The sequence below is a fragment of the Notamacropus eugenii genome, chromosome 1 (assembly GCF_028372415.1).
Source record: "Notamacropus eugenii isolate mMacEug1 chromosome 1, mMacEug1.pri_v2, whole genome shotgun sequence".
In the NCBI taxonomy this organism is placed as follows: Eukaryota; Metazoa; Chordata; class Mammalia; order Diprotodontia; family Macropodidae; genus Notamacropus; species Notamacropus eugenii.
Genome location: NC_092872.1, coordinates 313,086,959 through 313,106,490, shown reverse-complemented (window position 1 = coordinate 313,106,490; position 19,532 = coordinate 313,086,959). Strand labels below are relative to the sequence as shown.

Here is a 19,532-nt window from a genome sequence, read left to right as displayed (position 1 = left end):
AAGGTAAGCATCAGAGACAGGATTTGAACCCAGAACCACTGACTCTACAGTCAATAAAATCAAGTCTTGTCCCCTCCCCAACCCACCCCTAAAAAAATTACAAGACACTGTGCTGGTTCTGTACAGAGATACCTGATCCTTGCCTTCAAGGAGTTTACAGTCCAGTAGAAGAGATAAGACATGTACACAAATAACTGTAATGCAAGGTAGGCTGTGTTGTCCTACAGTTATTTGGTAAATGCATAGGAGAGATTCAAAGTGCTCTGAAAGTTCAAAAAAGGAAGTGTAGCTATTCCTTCTAGCCCATTTCTTCATACACTTATCCCTGAATCTGTCTTTGTATACTTGAAATCACAGGTAAGTGAAAAGGGTACAGTTTTTCCAGCAGAGGGCAGACAGAATAAGGAGAAGATGGAAAAGAGCTTCTGACCTTTACACTCCCAAGAGCAGTGGGAGCAACTGAACTCAAGCTCTTTTTATTCCTGGCCTTTCACATTTAGTCCCATATCATTAACCTGTCTGCCTTGCCACAAATGCCTTGTTCCATCGTTTGGGGGCTCAGTCAACCAGAAGCATAAATTTAAATTCTCTGCTCTGTGCCAGGCACTGTCATGGCACAAACAAAGAGAAAGGCATGCCCACATATAATAACATACAAAATAGAGACCAGGTGATTCGGGAGGGAAGGCACTAGCAGCTATGGAAATCAGCAAAGTCAAGAAGAAGAGGAGACCTGGCTCTAGGGATTCTAAGGAATTTTGGAGAGAATGTTTTCTAGGCATGTAAAAGCACTGAAGCAGGAGATAAGGGTCAAATATGAGGAAAAGTAAGGTCAGTTTGTCTGGATATTCACATACTACAATGGAGGGAAGCAATATATGAGGCTGGAAAGGGAGGTTTGAACCAAATTGTAAAGATCTTTAAATGTCAAACAAAAGAGTTCATGTTTGATTCCAGACACAGGTAAATTTGTGCTTTAAGAAAATGTAGGCTGCACCGAAGTGGTGGTTATGTACGTGGGAAAAAGGGGTCAGACTGGAGAGATGTGGCAGAGTCATGGAAAACGAGATGTGGCAGCTGACTGAGTATGTGGGATGAGTGGGAGTATGTGAACCTGGGTGACTGAAAGAATGGGGATGCCGAAAAATAAAGTCAAAAGAATGACTGATTAAGTAATTTGCTGAGACAGTTAAGCCTACATACCTCATTCTGTAGACACTTCTACCGTTCTAAAAAATGTGATTTCTAATGCAACCTCCTGTGATCAGAAAGTCTAGTCCGAGGACTCAAAATTCTCTCCATTCCTGTACAGAAATGTTTTCTGAGACACATATGCCCACCCCAGAATGTCTCATAGAAAATCCATTCAGCATATTTAATTGATTTACAGTCTCATAGTTGATCATATAACCAAAGGCACATTCGAGTGAGGGACTGACAGTGGATTTGATATTGTCTCCCCCAAGGTACACAACAGTGTTCTTTCAAACTGTTATTACAGCTTGCAATGTTCCCTGCTCACCCCTAAAGAACCAAAAGAGGGCAGCAACATCTCACATCTCAAATTATAAAGAAAGCAAGGGCACTCACTATCTTTCAAAGCTAGCAGGCATTTTCAGTTTTATGAAATAAAAATTATGCCAAACGGAGCCTTTACCAGTTTTTATGATTTTTAAAAGCAATTCATGTTAAATGCTAATATGGGAATATACCCTTTGTTGAATGAAAGTTTTCTGGCCTTTTCCAGGAAAGTTTCCCTCTTATATTTTGAGGTAAAAGGAACAAGTATACCTGATAGATCCATGGGATTTTATTGAAATTGAATATATTTAATTCTATCTCCTTCATGGCTCTCATATCCATCCCCTTCTCTCTACTCACACCACATCGATTCTCAATCCTTTATCACCTCTTACTGGGAATAGTAATAATTACCTCCTAATTGGCCTCTGTTCTCCCCTCTCTAAATCATCCTTCATACAAATGCCAAATTGATATTCCCAAAGCACAGGTCTGAACATGTTACTCCTCTGCTCCTGAGGCTTCATTGGCTCCCCATAGCCTTCATGATAAAACACAAGCTCCCTTGTTAGGCATTGAAAGGCCTTCATAACCTGCTTCCAGCCTGTCTTTCCAGGCTGGCTACACATTACTTATCCTCCTATCCAAATGCCCCTTTATATGATATTCCATCTGTCCTCCATCCTGGATCACCTTTCTTCTTCACCTTGCCACTTGGAACCATTAGTTCCCTCCAATGCTCAGCTCAAGTGGTAGAAAGGGCCAGGTTGGCTGAGGGACAAAAGGATAATCAGTTTGATTTTAGATACATTAACTCATCTGTCCCCCCTCTCTTCCCTCTTTAATCCATCCTTCACACACTTGACAGAATAATCTTCCTAATGCACAAGCTGCCTCAAAAACCGCAGCGCCTTCCAGCCTGTAAGATAAAGTATAAAATCTTCAGCCTATCATTTGAAGCTCTCCACAGTTTTTCCCCATCCAGCCTTTCTCTCATTCAAATTCCACCCTATCTGAGCGATTAGGTATTTCTCAATCTTGACCTCCCATCTCACACTTCCATTCATTCATGTGGGATGTGTTCCATGTGTTGTATGCACCCTCTTCATCTCTGTTAAAATCCTCTTTCTTCAAGGCTCTGCTGACCTTCTGTTCTTCTCCAATCTTTTCCCACCCTCATGCCAAGCCAAAAAGATTCTCCCTCCCTCCTCAAATTTTTGCAAAGCACCTTTGTTAGAGTTCTCCTTTGCTTCCATCATATTCTGTACTGTATTATACTTCTCACATCCCACCAATAGATTGTAAACTCCTTGGGGCAGGATCTGGGTTGTTTTCCATTTTTGTATCTCAAGTGCTCAACACAATGTCTTTCACACTGTAAGCACTTAATAAATGTTTGTTGAATTGAGCTTTAGGAATGGGCACATGGGTGGGGAGATGTCCAGCAGGCAGTTGTAGAGACTTGAAGGTTTCAGATTTCTTTCCTTAAAAGAGCCTTATGAGGAAGAGCTAAAAAAAACAGACAAAAAAAAAAAAAAAAGAAACCCTGAAATCTTATTCCCACCATTTGTAGATGGTTGTGTGAAAGTATGGGAAATTAACAAAATCATAGGATCAAATCATTTCTGAGCTTGAAGGAACCTTAGAAATTATGCAGTCCAGATCTCATTTTGTAGATGTGGAAACTGAGGTACAGAGAAGTCAAGTGATTTGACCAGGGTCACATAGCTAATTAGTAACAGACTAACTAGACTAGAATGCCATTCTTTTGACTCTCAGTCTAGTTCTCCTTCCACTGTACCATTACTGCCTTTCTTCTGAGAGGAAATCCTTCTTGAATAACTATTTTCCCCCCAATTTCTTTTTCCAATTTTAAGTGAACAGATTTATTTATCATCAGATACTTCACACTTTAAATTATTTGATTGTGTTATAAACTGCCTTACTTGTCTGTGGCATAAGCAATATATAATCAAGGAAATAGATGATTAGAAAAGGAAGTTGACTGGTCATTGGTTAAGAGAGAGATAATAAACAGATAAATTGAATCATTGAGTGGTACCTACAAAATGTATGAAGACTCAAAGGAAAGCCTCCAATATGTTGTAATGTGATCCACCATGGACCAAAACTATCCATAATGAAAAAGCAGAAATGTGTTGCAATCTGCACTAGTGGAAGGAATCCCCTACATGAGTTGAGGTCACACACAACATCGAAGTATTGAAGAACTTGAATGAGCATTCAAAACAACTGTCAAGCTTCATCTTAGAACAGTCTGCCTTTCATTGGTAGGTCCAAAGAATGGCTATATATGGCATAGCAGCTTATATAATCACTTTTATATTCATATCTTTTTTAATTTGAGATGCTTTAAAAGTAGGAATGGCTAAAGATCAGTCACTTTTATGTAACTACAGTTAAACTTTAGCACTTTCCAGTTTTCAAAACTCTTGACTCAAAACAACCCCAGAAGGAGGTTATGTATACTCAAAATTAATTGAAAATCTAGCAATAAGGACGTTAATTAGGAAAACTTTTTGTGTACACTATGAATGAATGACTGGTTTTTTATTTTTCAGGAAATCCTGTGTCAGCTGTGGTTACTTGCAATCTCTTTGTTGTCCCAGCACTAAGGAAGATGCAGGGAATCCTGGATCCTCGACCAACAATTATCAAAGCCAGGGTAATGTTTTCTAGTTGTAGCAAAAACAAACAAACAAACAAAAACTAAATTCTAAGGATCCACATTTTTCAACTGACTATAATTACCTGGAGTGTTAAGTTTGTACCAAAAAAAAAGTAAATTTGGAAAAAGCAAATCTCCTCTTCTCTCCTTCCACATTCTCTTCTGAAGTCACCTTTGGCTCCAGGAGAAAATAATCTTCACATAACTGAAAGCCAACTAAGAACCTCTGAGAATTAAAAATTAAGAATGGATGTTAAGATAACATACTATACAGCCAATAAAAATGTCCAGGTCATGACAGGCACTACCTAACCACAAGCTGTCATAGGATTTGAGTCAAACCTTCCCTGGTATAAAAGCCTCGTATGTAGCCATAGATGTATGCTCTCCCACCTCTATGGTAAAGGCAAAATGCTGGGATTACAGAGATGAATAAGTCATTGTCCCTGCTGTCAACAAACTGCCAAATAACATGTAATAAAAGATATATGAGAAGACTGATGACAAAAAAGGAAAGGTGACCACAGAGAATTTTAAAGAACTAACATTAATTTGAAAAATAATACCAAGGTTATTTGGAATAAGTTTAATTTCCTCTCTCCTTCAATCACCAAAAGAACATAAACAAAATTTGATTATATCCAAGACATTTTTCTTACTCTGTGATGAAAATATTTTTTTCAATGGCCAAAGACAGATATGGCAACAGAAGTCAGACATGGAAGAAAATTTGAAGGTACCTAATTCAACCCATATCTAAGGAGGAGTCCTCTCTGAAATATTCCAGACTAGTGGTTGTCCAGCTTCTGCTGGAGAAATCCTTCCCTAATGCACATATTAACTCTATGTCTTACTGTATTTTTTTTTTGTTAAATATTTCCAGATTACATTTTAATCTGCTTTAGCTGCAGTTGGGAGTATGTTTGACACCTCTGCTGTAGAAAAGCATTAACACAAAAGTCTACGTATTCCCTTCTCATAACGAGGAGAATCTTAATAGATACATAGACAGTGGTCAGAAACATGTTACATAGCTGGGAAAGTAGGCATATAATTCTGAAATTACTGACATTCTTTCTGCCACGTTTTTATTGGTGGTAATAAAGTCTGAAATTTTTTCCATGTCTTTGATATCTCCCTCTTCTTCAAATCAAAAGAATTGCTGTATTGTAAGATACTGGGACCCAGGGTTTATCTCAGGGTAACTGCCGAGTCTCTGCCTCCAGTATAACCAAACACATTATAAACATCTGAATTTTATACAACATGAAAGAAGAAGAAGAAAAATTGCTTGGAGTTCCATAAAATATTTTATCCAGGACTAACAGTATAAAATTTAAGAATTTTTAGGCTTTAGAAATAGTATAAGATTGAAAAACAAAGGGTGGCATAGTGTGTAGAAAGGACGTTTTCTTTCTTAAGTCAGATACTTGATGCTTACCATGTCAGTACATTTCCACATTTGGAATGGAAGTCCAACAAGCAGTTCAGGAAAACCAATTAGATTTTTTTTACTGTTGCTTTTTTTTTTTTTCAGTTTGAGATCAGTCACCAAATAGATAAATTTCAACAAAAAGCTGAACACACTGTGACCAAACTAGAGGATATTAACTATGCACCTTATCCACTGTTGAGACATCATACTAAATTCAGGAAACAAAAAAAAAAAACCCTGTTTGTGACAAGAGAATACTAATCAGAACTTTCTGGCACTAGGCAAAGCCCAAAGAACCCTTTTGTGCTTTGCTTACATTAATACCTACAATCTCTCTTTTTTTGAGACTGACATTTGTAGTTACATTCCATCAGACAAAGCTGCCTGGATGGGCTCCTTAAATCAGACTGATGTTCTATACATTGTTTCCATAATGCTTCCAATTTCCTGTCAGCTAATGGGAATGCAAAACTTGGTCCAAAAATCCATCAAATTCCTGTCTCCCCCAGAGCCAAATCACTCCGTCTGCCAGCAGGCCTTATCAGCTTGGACATTTGCATCTTAGATACCATTCCTACCTTAGTTTAACAAGCGTTTTTAACCACTACAATCATCTGACACACAATCATATTCTCAGTGTCCAATCACTTTACTTTGCTTTAAAAAGTGTGAATCCTACAACTTCAGCTTTCTAAATGAGCAAGGAGGCCAGTAACTGACAAAAGCCAGTGGAATGCTGACCTTTCTTGGCTCCCCTAACCTGTTTGTGGAGAAAGGCTGTGCATTGTGTCCAGGCACTGGTCTCTCTTTCAGCCACAGGGGTGTATGATGAGCTGCATTTTTCTATAGGCCAGACCAGGTTTCATCGGAAAGCCACCTACTCGGTGCTGCGCTGTTTTATTGGGATGCCAACATGGAGCGTTTGCTTTGCCTGTTTATTTCACTGATTAATCTAGCTTAGAATTGAAGAAGCATTTTCCTCCTTCCTCAAGAATCTTTCATTCTTGAGAGAGAGATAACTTTTTAATTTTCAAGTTTATGCAAGATACAGGGTAGAGATAGGTACTGAATAGTGACTGGACATAGAATTTCATTAATACAGATGAGAGAATGCCTTGTACCACTGCATGTCAGCAACCTCCTTGCAATTTTAATCTTAGAGAGTTGCAAAGCAGGGGATGGTTCAATGTCTTATGGAAGGTCAGACAGCCAGTATGTATCAGAGGTGAGCCTTGACCCCAGGTCTTTCTATCTCAGAGGCCCGATTTCTGTTCACTGTGCCTGTGGTGCCAGGCTGCTTGTATACAGAATACAAGGTAAGGAGACAAAGAAAACAGGAAAGGCCTCCCAGAGGAGTTGATGCTTAAGCTGAGCTTTGAAGGAAATTTAAGAATTCTATGAGGCAGAGATGAGGAGGGAGTGTACTCTACCCAAGGAGAGATAGCCTGTGCAAGAAACGCATAGAGAGAGGAGTGTTGTAGGTGAGGGACAGACAGCAAGGAGCCTGAGAGGGGAAGTAATGTAGAACAATCCCGGAAAGGTAAGTTTTCATTGTAGAAGAGAATCAGGATTGCCACTCCCTCCTAGAATCTCTTTCCTTATTATTCCTCCAGAGTACAGAGAGCTCTGCACGCTGTAAACATTGGATAAATACTTTGTAACTGATGTAAGCATGACAGTATATACAATCCGAGCCTTGAACTTACACACAGACTTATAATTATTAATATAATGTTATGCTGTTGTGTTCCAAAAGCAGCCTTTCCTGAGGTCCTACTAGTTAAAAGACAGTGTTTTTTTTAAGGGAGGAATTTTGAAAGACAGACATGCCATCAAATCAGGTGGAATAAGGGAATGCTAAGGTGTATTTGGAAAATGGAAATGCCCCTGAAGAACAAGAGCATTTGAAATAGAATTGCCAGCATGTGTAAATGTTTCAAGGTTTTCTCATAGGTTTGAGACAGATGCTTCCCAAGGGCTACGGTTGAAAGACTGATAAAGTCAGTGTTATCATTGTTGCCGGCTTTATTGGAAACACCATAAAAAGTGGAACAGAAAATCTCTTCTGAGATTATGTATGATCTGCCAAACCTGAGCAGGCTTTTATTTCCAATGTGGATGACAGAATGATCATTCTATTCTAAGTTGGAAAGGACCTTTGAAATGATCTAGTCCATCCCACCATTCTCAATCCGTGCTTTCAGAGCCCCAGAGCCCCCCCAAAGCACACAGAGACAAATCCAGGATTCACATCCAAGGGTTTTTTTGTTCCAAAGACAAGTGTACTGTAGCCCCATGGTCTTATGATGGAGTGATCACTATCACACTATGGAAAGTTATCTAGGTGGTCATCTGCCTGGAAAATAAAGAAAGAATATCTTACTTTTCTTATTCCTATTTCATGCCTAATATTTATATAGCGCTTACTGTGTGCTAAGCACTGTGCTAAACATACTACAATTATTATCTCATTTGATCTTCACAATAACCCTGAGATGAAGGTACTGTTATTATCCTCATTTTACAGATGAAGAAACTGAGACAGACAGCAATTAAGTGACTTATCCAGGGTCATGCTGCTAATAAACATCTGAGACTGGATTTGAACTCAGATCTTCCTGACTCCAGGCTCAGTGTTCCAACCACTTCACCACCTAGCTGCTCCTAGACTTTCACTCATAGGCTACTTCAAAAAATATCGTGTGAGCAAAAGCATTCCATACTAACAGAGTTAAAAACATCTTGCCAAATTAGCTTGCACTGTTTTTTCACCAGAAATGTCTCACTGTTATGTAATATAACCAATATGTTATATTTCTTTACGTCATTCTCAGAAATGCAAAAAAACTGAGAGAACAATTGCTTCCTTAAGCTGAATGCTATAATAATCATGATTTTTATTGTGGACAAATATAATGATTAATAAAGTGTATATAAATTTTACTGAAACATCCACCCTATGTTTATGGTTCATTAATAAAAAATAATGTTAGTTTTAACATTTTTTTCTGCTCAAAGTACTAACAGTTCATAAACTTAGCTGACAGTAATAGTTGGAGAGTGTTTAGCATTTTTTATTTTACAATTATTTGTGTTAATGCCCTTTGTCTTTATGTCACAGCCATTTTCAGATATAATACTATCCAAACCCCTGACAGAGAAAAACAGTTAATCAGCATGAGATAGTGGAAAGGATCATGGATTTAGAGCAGGAAGGGAACTTGGAGGTCATGGGGAAACTGAGACCTTGAAAAGGTCATGTGACTTGCCCAAGGTCACACAGGTAGTGACAAAGGCAGGATTTAAACCCTTGTCCTCTGACTCCAGAGCCAGTGTGTTTTTCATTTTACCCTTTGAAAGAATGCTGAATATGGAGACTGAGAACCCAGAGTGAACTTGACTTTGCCAAGTTATGCAACCTTGGGAAAGTCACTGTTTCCTCTGTGCAATGAGGCAGTTGGACTAAATGACCTCAAAGGTCTCTCTCAGTTCTCCATCCATAACTGATGATTTCATCTGAGAGTTTATACAATATTCCACACCTATGTATTCCATTACCTTCCCACCCCACCCCCTCCAAGATTAGTCATTATAGGGACTTAGAATTTGGCCCCATTTTAGTGTTCTTGTCTGTAAATGTAGTTGTCCTATAATCTGTTCTCTTGATTACACGGAGCATTTGAAAAGACCAGGTAACAATTCAAAATCCATACATGCAAAGAGAACAATCGCATATGAGGCTGAAAGAGCAGGAAATTCAAGTCAGAGACCAGAAGATTTTTTAACTGAATTAGTAAAAAATTAGGAAAGGGAATGTGAATTAGATTTTTCAAAGGATTTTTGCTGTTAGGTTTATGAATAATAAATACTAATGTAGCCTATTACAGCTGATCTGTTTAACATGTGGTTATACTTTTGTGACTTGTTGGAAAAAGGGATGCCACTAGAATTATTTCCCTCTTAGTGAGTCTTTAGTATTTCAACATTTTTCTGTGTTACCTGTACTACCAGATAAGCAGACCTGTGCCAAAGATTAGACCAGAGCTTACTGCTCTGTTTCATTTATGTGTATGCTTTGTTTAGTTTTTGTTCTTTTGGGGGAGGAGGTATAAGAGGGATGATAGGCAGGGATTACCTGAAGAGCCCTATGAGGCTTTTAAAATCTGTGTAATTTGTTCTCAGATGCTGTGGACTGATTTTGTATTTGCTTATATGTGTAGAAGTTCTCTTCCCCTGGAGCATGTAAGCTCCTTAAAGGGATGCTTTCATTTTGTCTTTGTTTTCCTAGCACAGTGCTTGGCACTTAATAATTGTTTGTTGATGGACTGATGCAGATTGGTTTCAGGGCGCTGGCCAACAGCATTTTAGAGTGCCCTTATTTTCTCAGCCCAAGGGACTCTAGAGCCAGTCTGGATTTAAGTTTAAGACAAATCCCTCCACTTGAGACCACAGTGAGATCTTCCTAGTTAGTTCTCAAATTCAACTAAACTCCTTCCTAAAGGACTGAAGAAAGCAATTACCCATTGACCTTGGGGGAGCTATCTAGATGTAAAAGAAAGATTACATTAGCCCTTCCTGGCAGAAGACAAGGCTGGTACCTACTTTTTGAAAGTGGCTAAGGAGTTTTTTGATCCCTCTGATTTTTTATAAATAATTTTTTCTAAAAATTTTTATAAATAATTTTCTAAAAAATAACTGTGAAAAGGTGCAATACATTTTTGCCTTCATAATTACATTCACACACCCAAAAAACTGTATCGATTATACCATATAGTCACAATATTGTTTATGTTGTTAGATCTTAATTTTTCACTTCAGAGAAGATGACTTTGTTTTCTTTGACTGTCAACCCAGGCTTTAAAACAGCTTGAAGAGGAGACCTTAGAGATTTTCTACCCTACCCTCAATTTGTACATAAGGAAGTTGAGGCATACAAAGGCTGAGTGATTTGCCCAAATTCATACAGCATGTGGCAGACCTGGAAATAAAACCCATGTGTCTTGACTACCAACAGAGTATTCTGAAGGATACAAAAAAGAAATCAAAGATGTCTGCCCCAAGGAAGACAGCAAGACGATTATACTATAAAACAACTTAATTACATTAGGCTAACACAATATTAGACAGAGAAGACGAGCCCTAAATCAACACATATGAAAAAACAGTATAAACTTTGTCACATGAGCAGCAAAGAGTAAAGGAGTAATAAATGGGTGAGATTTAATCAGAAAAGACTTCTTAGAAGAAATAAATTTCAAGCCAGATTCTGAAGGAGATGAAAAACTTGGATTAAAAAAAGGGAGGAATGGTGTTTCTAAAGGTATAGTGCAAATGGATGTTCCTAAAGTGATCAGATTTCCATTTTGTCAATATTTTGTATAATTATGATCTCTTCTACTTGCAATAGACTTAAGACTACTTAAAAGGTAAGAATTTGTTTAAGGGAAATACTAGTTCCCACATACTGAAGCAAGCCTTATTTATTCTGACATTGAATTAAACCTTCAGTGAGCTGTGGTGGATAATTGTATGTTATTCAATTTATAGAATACCCTTTGGGCACCTGCTACCTCGTTTGTACCTGTTGTTTTTTTAGCTTATCAGATTTATCATGGAGGCTGAATTAAAAGCCAAACATAAAAGGAGTAGAATTTATCTGATTGGCTCAAAGCCTGATTAGTCAGTCAATGATATATATTGTGGATGAACTGTTTTTTGTTATGTTGGTAACCAAAGGATTTCTTTGTCCTTTTGCATTCCATGAAAAGGAGTCACCCAGAAGAATTCTTTTATAATGTCAATGTTCTGGTTAATCCAGATTGTTATAACCCTTAGGAAAAATTATATTTATTAGCAGTAATGATGAGTCTTACTTTACATGTATATATGTTTGTGTATATATGGATATCTGTATCAATAGACATATACATATATGTGAGCACGTATGTGAGTGTTGATAGATAAATATAGATATTTTCTTCGTATTAGAGCACCAATGAGAAACTCTAAAGAAAAAAGGGAAAATGTACAATGTCTTCATGCTGGGGTTTGTTGTTTGTTCTCCTGTTCATATACATTCAAATTTTTGGAGAGTATTTATTCACTACTTCACAAACTGCTTTGATCCTATCTGATTTTTGCTGGACATTCAACCAATCACTGTAATTCAGGAAGCCGTTGTCCTCTTATCTTGCCCTCTTTCTCCCATCAGGCATGAAAACTTCAGTCCTTCTTTCCTCATCATTTCACGAAAGGCCCCAATCTTCCCCTGCCATAGTAGGGGCTGTGATAGTGGAATCAGCACTGGACCTATAGCACTTGTCATATCCACCCACCACACCCTTGGTAACACCCGCAAACACATCATGAGAAAATATTATCTGGTAATCTGGTTTGAACCAATCACAACAAATGAGAGAAAATAACAGATTTGTTTTCTTTACCCTTTGGTTCTGCAGTTATCATGTGATGTGAAATTGGATCCTCGCCCAGAATACCATCGGTGTATACTGACTTGGCATCACCAAGAACCACTGCCTTGGGCTCAGAGTACAGGTTAGTCATACCTGTGTTCAAGAATGCTTTATGTACCTGTTCTCCGTGCATGACTACTTACCACTTCATAATGACCCCACTATTCAGACTTTTTCTTTTTGAAAATTTGACTAAAATTAAATTATTTCTGCAGATTTAGGCATTCTGACATTATAACAGGCAAGAGTAAAAAATTAAAGCATAGGTTGTTTCATTTTGTTTAGCTAGGATTTACAGATTAACTATCTATATTACTATTGTAAAACTGTCTATGTAACTATTGTGAATGTGGAATTGTAGAGCACTTTTTATGAACTAATTAGGGACATATGGTGGAGGGAGGAAGAGCTAGGGCCCACAATGGAGAAGGCCAAAGTGGAGTGAGGTGAAGTATCCTAGGACATTCCTTAAAAGGGATGATCTGGGTCCAGTTGAGGGTATAACAGGGTCTTGTGCAGCAACCTCGCTCTGTTTACCCCACCATGTTAAAATGACAGTCTCCACCAGTCATTCTATCCCAAGTCCTCCAGTCTGAAATGGCGATAATGATGAGTAATAGTCATCTGTTCTATGAAGAAGTGTGATGGAATCATTCCTATTCCTCTGGACAGCTCGACTAAAGCTAGTTTTTCAGCTTAGATTAAAAAAACTGATCAATAGAGACAACATCCTCAATTGTTATTATAAATACAAGTAAATTTACATAAATGCCTTTTAGGCAAAATCTGAAAAAAATGTTAACAAAGAAATTAAAAACAACTGTAAAGTCTGGAAATGGGAGCATACATACCTGTCTTTGTCATCATATAGCAAAAGCCACTTCAGGTTTCTAAAGCCATGTGGCAGTTTTCTATTACATTAAATGTTCTCCCTTCCAATTCTCCGACTCTAAAATTCTTGGTCCCATATATACTATTTCTGATCTAGCTACAAAGACTATATATAATGTCAGGGAGGAAATTATTCTATCATACTACAAACATAAGAGTCTGGAAAAAGATTTTACAAATTCGCCCCTTTCTGTCATAACAGAGGGGTGGCCTGAGTATTTGTGAGATGATATCAAACACAGCCTCTTGACGCAATGAAAAGCTTACTGGATCTGATTGTGTATTCCTTCAACAACAGTAATTCCCAACAGTCACAAAAACAAAAGATGACCTGCTAAAGTAAAATTTAGCTATGAAAATACAGGTGTGACCATGTCACTCTCCTGCTCAGGAAACTTTAGTAACTATTCCATGACTAGATAAATACAAACTCCTTTGTCGTTAAAGCCCTTCCTAATCGGATTCTAAACTACCTTTACAGCCTTTCCCTGTGTATGTTACTCCCCTTCACCTACCTTGCACTTCAGCCAAACTGACTTCTTTGTTTTGCCTCACACAATACCATTTTTTGTCAATGTGTCTTTGCCCAGGCTGCCCTCCATGCCAGGTGCTGGAGAAATTACATGTATGGGTAAACAGATGTGAGGTGACTTGAGTTCAGTGGACAGCACTGGCAGGGTCAGAGAAGGCTTCATTGGAGGTGCCTGAGTGGATCTTGGAAGGAAAAAGAAAGGTTTTGAAATGCAAAGATGAGAAGGGTTTGCATTTTCAGTATGTGGGAAAGCTTATTCACATGCAGGAAATAGGACATCAGATTCAGAGAACAGCAATTACTCCCATTTGGCTAGAAAATAGAGTGTGTGAAGGTGGAAGTAAAATGAAATAAAGGTGGAAGGATAGGTTTGACTGTGAAAGATGTTTAAATTTTGCCAAGCTGAGGAGTTTGCATATTAATTTAGAAACAATAGGGAGAACTTACATGAACTGATGCAGAGTGAATTGAGCAGAACCAGGACAACATTGTACACAGTAACAGCACTCTTATATGAGGATCAATTGTAAATGGCTCAGCTCTTCTGAGCAATAGGGAGCCGAAGGGCTTTGTTGTTGTTTTTTTGTTCAAAGAATGACAGCAGATCTGTACCTTAAGATGACTGTTTTAGTAGTTATGATGGTATAGTGAGGTGAAAGACTGTGAGAAATGAGTCCAACAACAAGCCCCCAACTGTGAGAAATGTGCTCACCTTAAACAAAGAACAATACTTGTTATAACATCAGGAAAACGTTTATTATTCTTTACATCTGGTCCCCCTGAATGGACGGTAGCCTCCCCAGTAAGGTTATAGGAAGGCTACAATATGTTCAGAGTAATGGAAGCTTCTTATACTGTTCTGAATTTTTGAACCTCCTGCCCCACCGTCCATTGCCACATGATGTCATGTTCTCCTCTTTGATGAGGCTTTCCCTCATACACCTTTCTGACCTCTAACCTGACCGTGCTAGGTCACAACCTGATCACCCAAAGCTGTGGAAACAGACCTTCTTCCTTGTTTCCCACAAGACCAACTAGGAGACTAGAAGGCTAGGCAAGATATGATAACCTGTGTTAGGAGGGTGGTGGTTCAGGTAGAGTGAAAAGGAAGCAAGAAATGTAGAGATTAAAATCAACCAGCCTTGACAGCTTATTGGATGTAGGGGTGAGAGTGAAGTGAGGAAAGAGAGAGAGAAGAGTCACGGATGACACCAGGGTTACATAACCACTTTAAAGGAGATGTATGTTTAAAGAGTAAGATCATTAATTTTGTTTGGGATATGTTGAGTTTGAGAAATTGATAGCACAGCAAAATGGAGATGTCCAACAGACAGCTGGGTTTTTAGGAGAAAGATTAGGGATGGATTCATAGATTCAAGAGTTATCTGTGTAGAAATGATGAGAACCCCTTGGTAGTCAGTGACATCATCATAGGAGAGAGCATAGCTAAGAAGCAAAGGAAGCCTGCAACAGAGATGTGGGGGACACCCACACTTAGGAGACAGGAGGTGGAGGGTGATGAATAAAGAAGACTAAAAACAAACTATCCCATTGGTAAGAGAAACAGGAGAAATCAAAGTAATGGGAACCAAGAAAGGAGAGAATGTCCCAGAGGTGTGAGTGGTCGTGAGTCTCTAAAGCATCAAAGAGACCAAGGAAGACAAGACCTAAGAAAATGCCATCAAACTTTGGAGTTAAAATCTTTAAAAACCTTTAAGAGAGCTATTCCAATAGAGCAGGATGCTCAGAAGAAGTTGGGCTTAGGGAGGAAGATGGTCAGCTCTATTTTGGACATGACTAGGTATATTGATTTGGAATCATCTTTGTAGAAAAAATAAATAGAATGCATAGTAGTAGTTCAGATAATTTGCAAAAGGATCAGAAGTGAATGAGTAGTAAGGTGGAATCAATGGTTACAGATGACTTTATTAGCCACAAGCTCTGGTTAGCAGTGAAAGAGTATGGGAACCAAAAGGACAATATCCTGAGGGAGGCCCGGGTTAGTGAAGATTTTTGAGGGGCAATAGAGAAGAGACATGCCATTTGGGAGGGTGAAAGAGCCCTTAGATTGGGAGAGACTGAAAATGAAGAGGAAAGAAATAATGGTCAAAGGTGCAATCTCCCACTGGGTAAAAGAGGAAAAGGAATCAAGTTTGCATAAGTAGCATGATTGACCTAGATAAGAAAATGCATCACCTTTCTCAAAGCATGGGGGAAAAGGTGCTGTCAATGAAGATGTATAGAGGTTTTAAAGTATAGAACAGAGGAAATGAAAAAAACTGACTATAAATGACTTCCATTTTCTCAGTCAATTAGAAGTCAAGGTCTTCTGAGACAGGGGTATGTAGGGTTTGAGGAGAAAGTTTGGAGCAACTCCAAAGAGTTTGTAGGGTAGAGAATCAGGAAAGAATTAAAGGGAGGCAGTGCAGCAAAAGGCTGCAAAGTAGATAAGATAACGTGAATTTATAATGTACCCTTTGATCACAGTTGAACGGCTTCCTTCAGTAGCTTGCAGCACGTTGGTGTGTGTTCATCCTTTATTGCTGAAGAAGACCATGCCATCAGAGACATAATGACATGACTGGCACTTGACTTTGTTTTGAGTGAGGGAGGGCTGTGCAGGTCACCAATCTCACTTCTCCTCCAGAGCCATCTGAATCCAGTGACCAGATATTCATCAGGATGACTGGAGATGACCCAGGATGAGGCAATTGGGGTTAAGTGACTTGCCCAAGGTCACACAGCTAGTGTCAAGTGTCTGAGGTGAGATATGAACTGAGGTCCTCCTGACTCCTGCACTGGTGCTCTATCCACGGCACCACCTAGCTGCCTCAGAGCACGTTGGTATTAAGAGAAGAGAAGGTAGATAGTGATTCGGCTCATAATTTAGGACTGGCAAGGTGTGATTGGTGGTAAAACAAAGGAACAAAGGATTCAAGAATGGTCGATAATGGATGATTGAACTACTCAACTATAGGGTCAAGACTCTGAAGGAGGAGAAGGAGCATGAAACCATGGAAACTGAGAACATTAAAGACCTGGGAAGTTAAAGTGAATACCCTAGTCCCTAAGTATGAGGGCAGAGGTTGGGATGGAGAAGACAGCCACACACTAAAGAATGAACTACTTGATGAAGTTAGAAGAGGGACCTAGAAGCCATTAGATTATACCCAGAATAATCTAGACCGAAAGACATGGATGGAGTGAACCTTAAAGACAGAAAAGCTACAGATGTAATGGTAGGTTCCAGAAGTAACAGAGGAAGCGCAGACTCCTGAGCCTGCTCCCTGGACCAGTTTTTTGTGTAATTATTGTTGTTTGTTTGCTGTTGTTGCTGCTGTTGCTAATGAGAGGCTCAGAGAGCAGCAAGAAATGTCTCTTGAAGAAACCCAGTCTTTTGTAAGCACCAGGAAACTGAAAGATTATGAGATAAAGGGGAGTTGATTAATAAGAGAGCTAGGGGTCCAGAAGGTACAGTGGAAAAGAAGGCAGAAGAGCACAGGAACCAGGGCAGGGTAAGGCAAAGCTAGATAGAGATGGTGGTTCTGGGAAAACAGGAGAAAGGTTTTTGCATCAGGTAGGGCCTCCTCTGCATTACAAGAATTTAGGGAAGCATTAGAGTGGGACAAAACAAGAAACAGTGAATCAGAACCCCTTCTCTGGGGTGGGTTTGAGGGCCTACATGAAGAGGGTATGGGGTACAGGGAGTGAGGAACTTGAAGAGGCAAGATTTTGAAACAGAAAATTGAAACTAGCTTTGTTTCTTAAGCCAATCACAATGAAAATAGTCCTTTAAACTCATGTGACACCTGAGTTTGAATCATACCTTTGGCATTAGCTATGTGACCATAGGCAAGTTAGTTAACCTCTCTGAACCTCAGTTCCCTCAACTGTAAAACCTCCCTGATAGGTTTATTATTGTGAGGATTAAATGACATAATGACTTTTATAAACCTTAAAAATGTCACCTAAATGTTAGCTCTTTTTCATTTTTATTAATGGGGAGGTAGCCTAGGCAATCTGTATAGCCTTATCTAGCTCTAAAATTCCATGACACACGAAATCTAATCCTCTCTTTTCTTTATTCCTTGCATTTTTGTTCATAAGTTTTCATTTTGGAAAAAAAAAGTGCTACAAAGACAATAGATACTTTCAGTGGGTCTTCTGTTAATAAACAACTCTCTCTTGCAGGGAATCAGATGAGTAGTCGTCTGATGAGTATGCGCAGTGCCAATGGACTATTGATGCTACCTCCAAAAACTGAACAGTATGTGGAACTTCACAAGGGCGAAGTGGTGGATGTCATGGTCATTGGAAGGCTATGATGGTCACCAGCGAGTGCAAAGCTTTGATGCATGTCTACATATCATTGACTGTATCCTGTAATATGCAACGGCACAGCTAGTTTTTCTGATTTGGATAAAAGTTGATCAGTATAGTCAACACCTTGACCTATATTTCAAATGAATTTAAATAAATACCTTTTAAAAAAACACCTAAAAATAAAATCTTAACAAAGAAATTTCTTCTGATTATATCAAAGCAACTTTTTCCTTTCTTGCAATTGCTTTGTGTGTTCAATGCTAGGTCTGATAGCGGTAGCTTTTAGTAGACAGCAGTAGGTGCCTGCAGAACTTGTGTTTTTCTCATCTTTAAAATACAACTACTTATGCTCTTTACCCAAGGCTGTCTGCTTATTTATACTAGCTTAGGAAACACTTGGATTTCCCTTCTTAGTACGCTTCATAACCACTTCACAGAGAGCTTTGGCTTGTTCTTCTTCTTGTATCTCGTGTTTATGTGCACAGTGCCAAAAGAAGACTGACTGTGTGGGGATCTCGCTCTGCCTTAGGGTGCACCACCCCCTTTGCAGCAGGGTCCAGAGGGATCTTTCATCCCAGCAGCCACCTGGCACAGTCCTCTTGGGCGGTAACTGGATACTTTTTATTTGAACAAACAGAAAACAAAATTGCTTCCTTAAGTGCTGACAGCCTTTTTAACCAATACATTTAAAAATGTACAGAACTAAAAAAAAATATATATAAAGAATCAAAGACTGATCTTGTACAGATATTAGTGTTACCAGCATTCATGTGGAAATTAAATGAGAAGAGAAATAAGAAATCTAACGTTGAACAATTCTGTACCATAACATTTTCTGTAATGATATTAAAACTTAATGAATAAAAAAAATCCTTGATCATTATTTAAAATTTCATTGTGTCAGCCTCATTATTTGAAAAGGAAAAGGATGTCTTGCCTCTCAGTCTCAAGACTGAAGGGAAGGTAGAAGGTAACCTGGCAAATTGGACCAACAGGGAACTTTCACTTCATAAATGTTTGAGTTATATAATAATTGGACTTATTTCATCGCAGTAGTTGCAGCACTTTGAAGAAGAAGACTTAGTTGTCTAACTAATTTAATATTTCCTAACCAAGAATTAGTAATTTAAGGAAATTACAGTATTTAACAAAGGCAGAAAACTGGAAAGAAATACAATAATTCATTAGCTTGGAAGAGAATGATAACACAAACATACAAAAATTCATAAATCTGTAGTTCTTTGGAAGAAAAGAATATAAGGAATAAGAAAAATCACATGTGAGTACCTGGGTGATTTTTAATACTTTTAGGACAAAAGCAGCAGATATGCTGTATAAACTTTGAGGAATCCAGTAGATACTATAAATACCATTTCCTTTGTGAGTGCCTTGCTGGGGGAGGGGGGATAGGATAGGGGGGAACAATATATATTAGTTGGTTTTCTGAACTGTTTTATTCCTTCTTACTACAGATGACTTATTGAGTGGAGGGGAAATATATTTAGAAATGAAGATACAAAAGCAAAAGCTTTCAAAACATTTTATTTTAAAAATTTAAGAAGTAGTAAAAGCTGAATGACTTCATTTTTAAAAGTCAAAATTATTGAAAGATGAGAGTCAAGGCGTTGAGGAGAAGAAGGGGAGTTTTGGCAAATATGAAAAAGAGAA

The 19,532-nt window shown here is 38.4% G+C and overlaps 1 protein-coding gene across 10 annotated transcripts in view; it reads left to right on the top strand.

Moving 5' to 3' along the window:
- The window catches only part of GPHN (gephyrin), a 749,523-nt gene extending 730,769 nt beyond the window's left edge, over nucleotides 1-18,754 (top strand). For all 10 annotated transcript variants that reach the window (XM_072629565.1, XM_072629558.1, XM_072629556.1 and 7 more), the window contains 3 exons: nucleotides 4,104-4,207; nucleotides 12,104-12,200; nucleotides 17,733-18,754. In XM_072629565.1, coding sequence (XP_072485666.1) covers nucleotides 4,104-4,207; nucleotides 12,104-12,200; nucleotides 17,733-17,866 — 335 coding nt within the window. In that variant the 3' untranslated portion in view covers nucleotides 17,867-18,754. The remainder of the gene's footprint in view (nucleotides 1-4,103; nucleotides 4,208-12,103; nucleotides 12,201-17,732) is intronic.
- The last annotated feature ends 778 nt before the right edge of the window (nucleotides 18,755-19,532 follow it).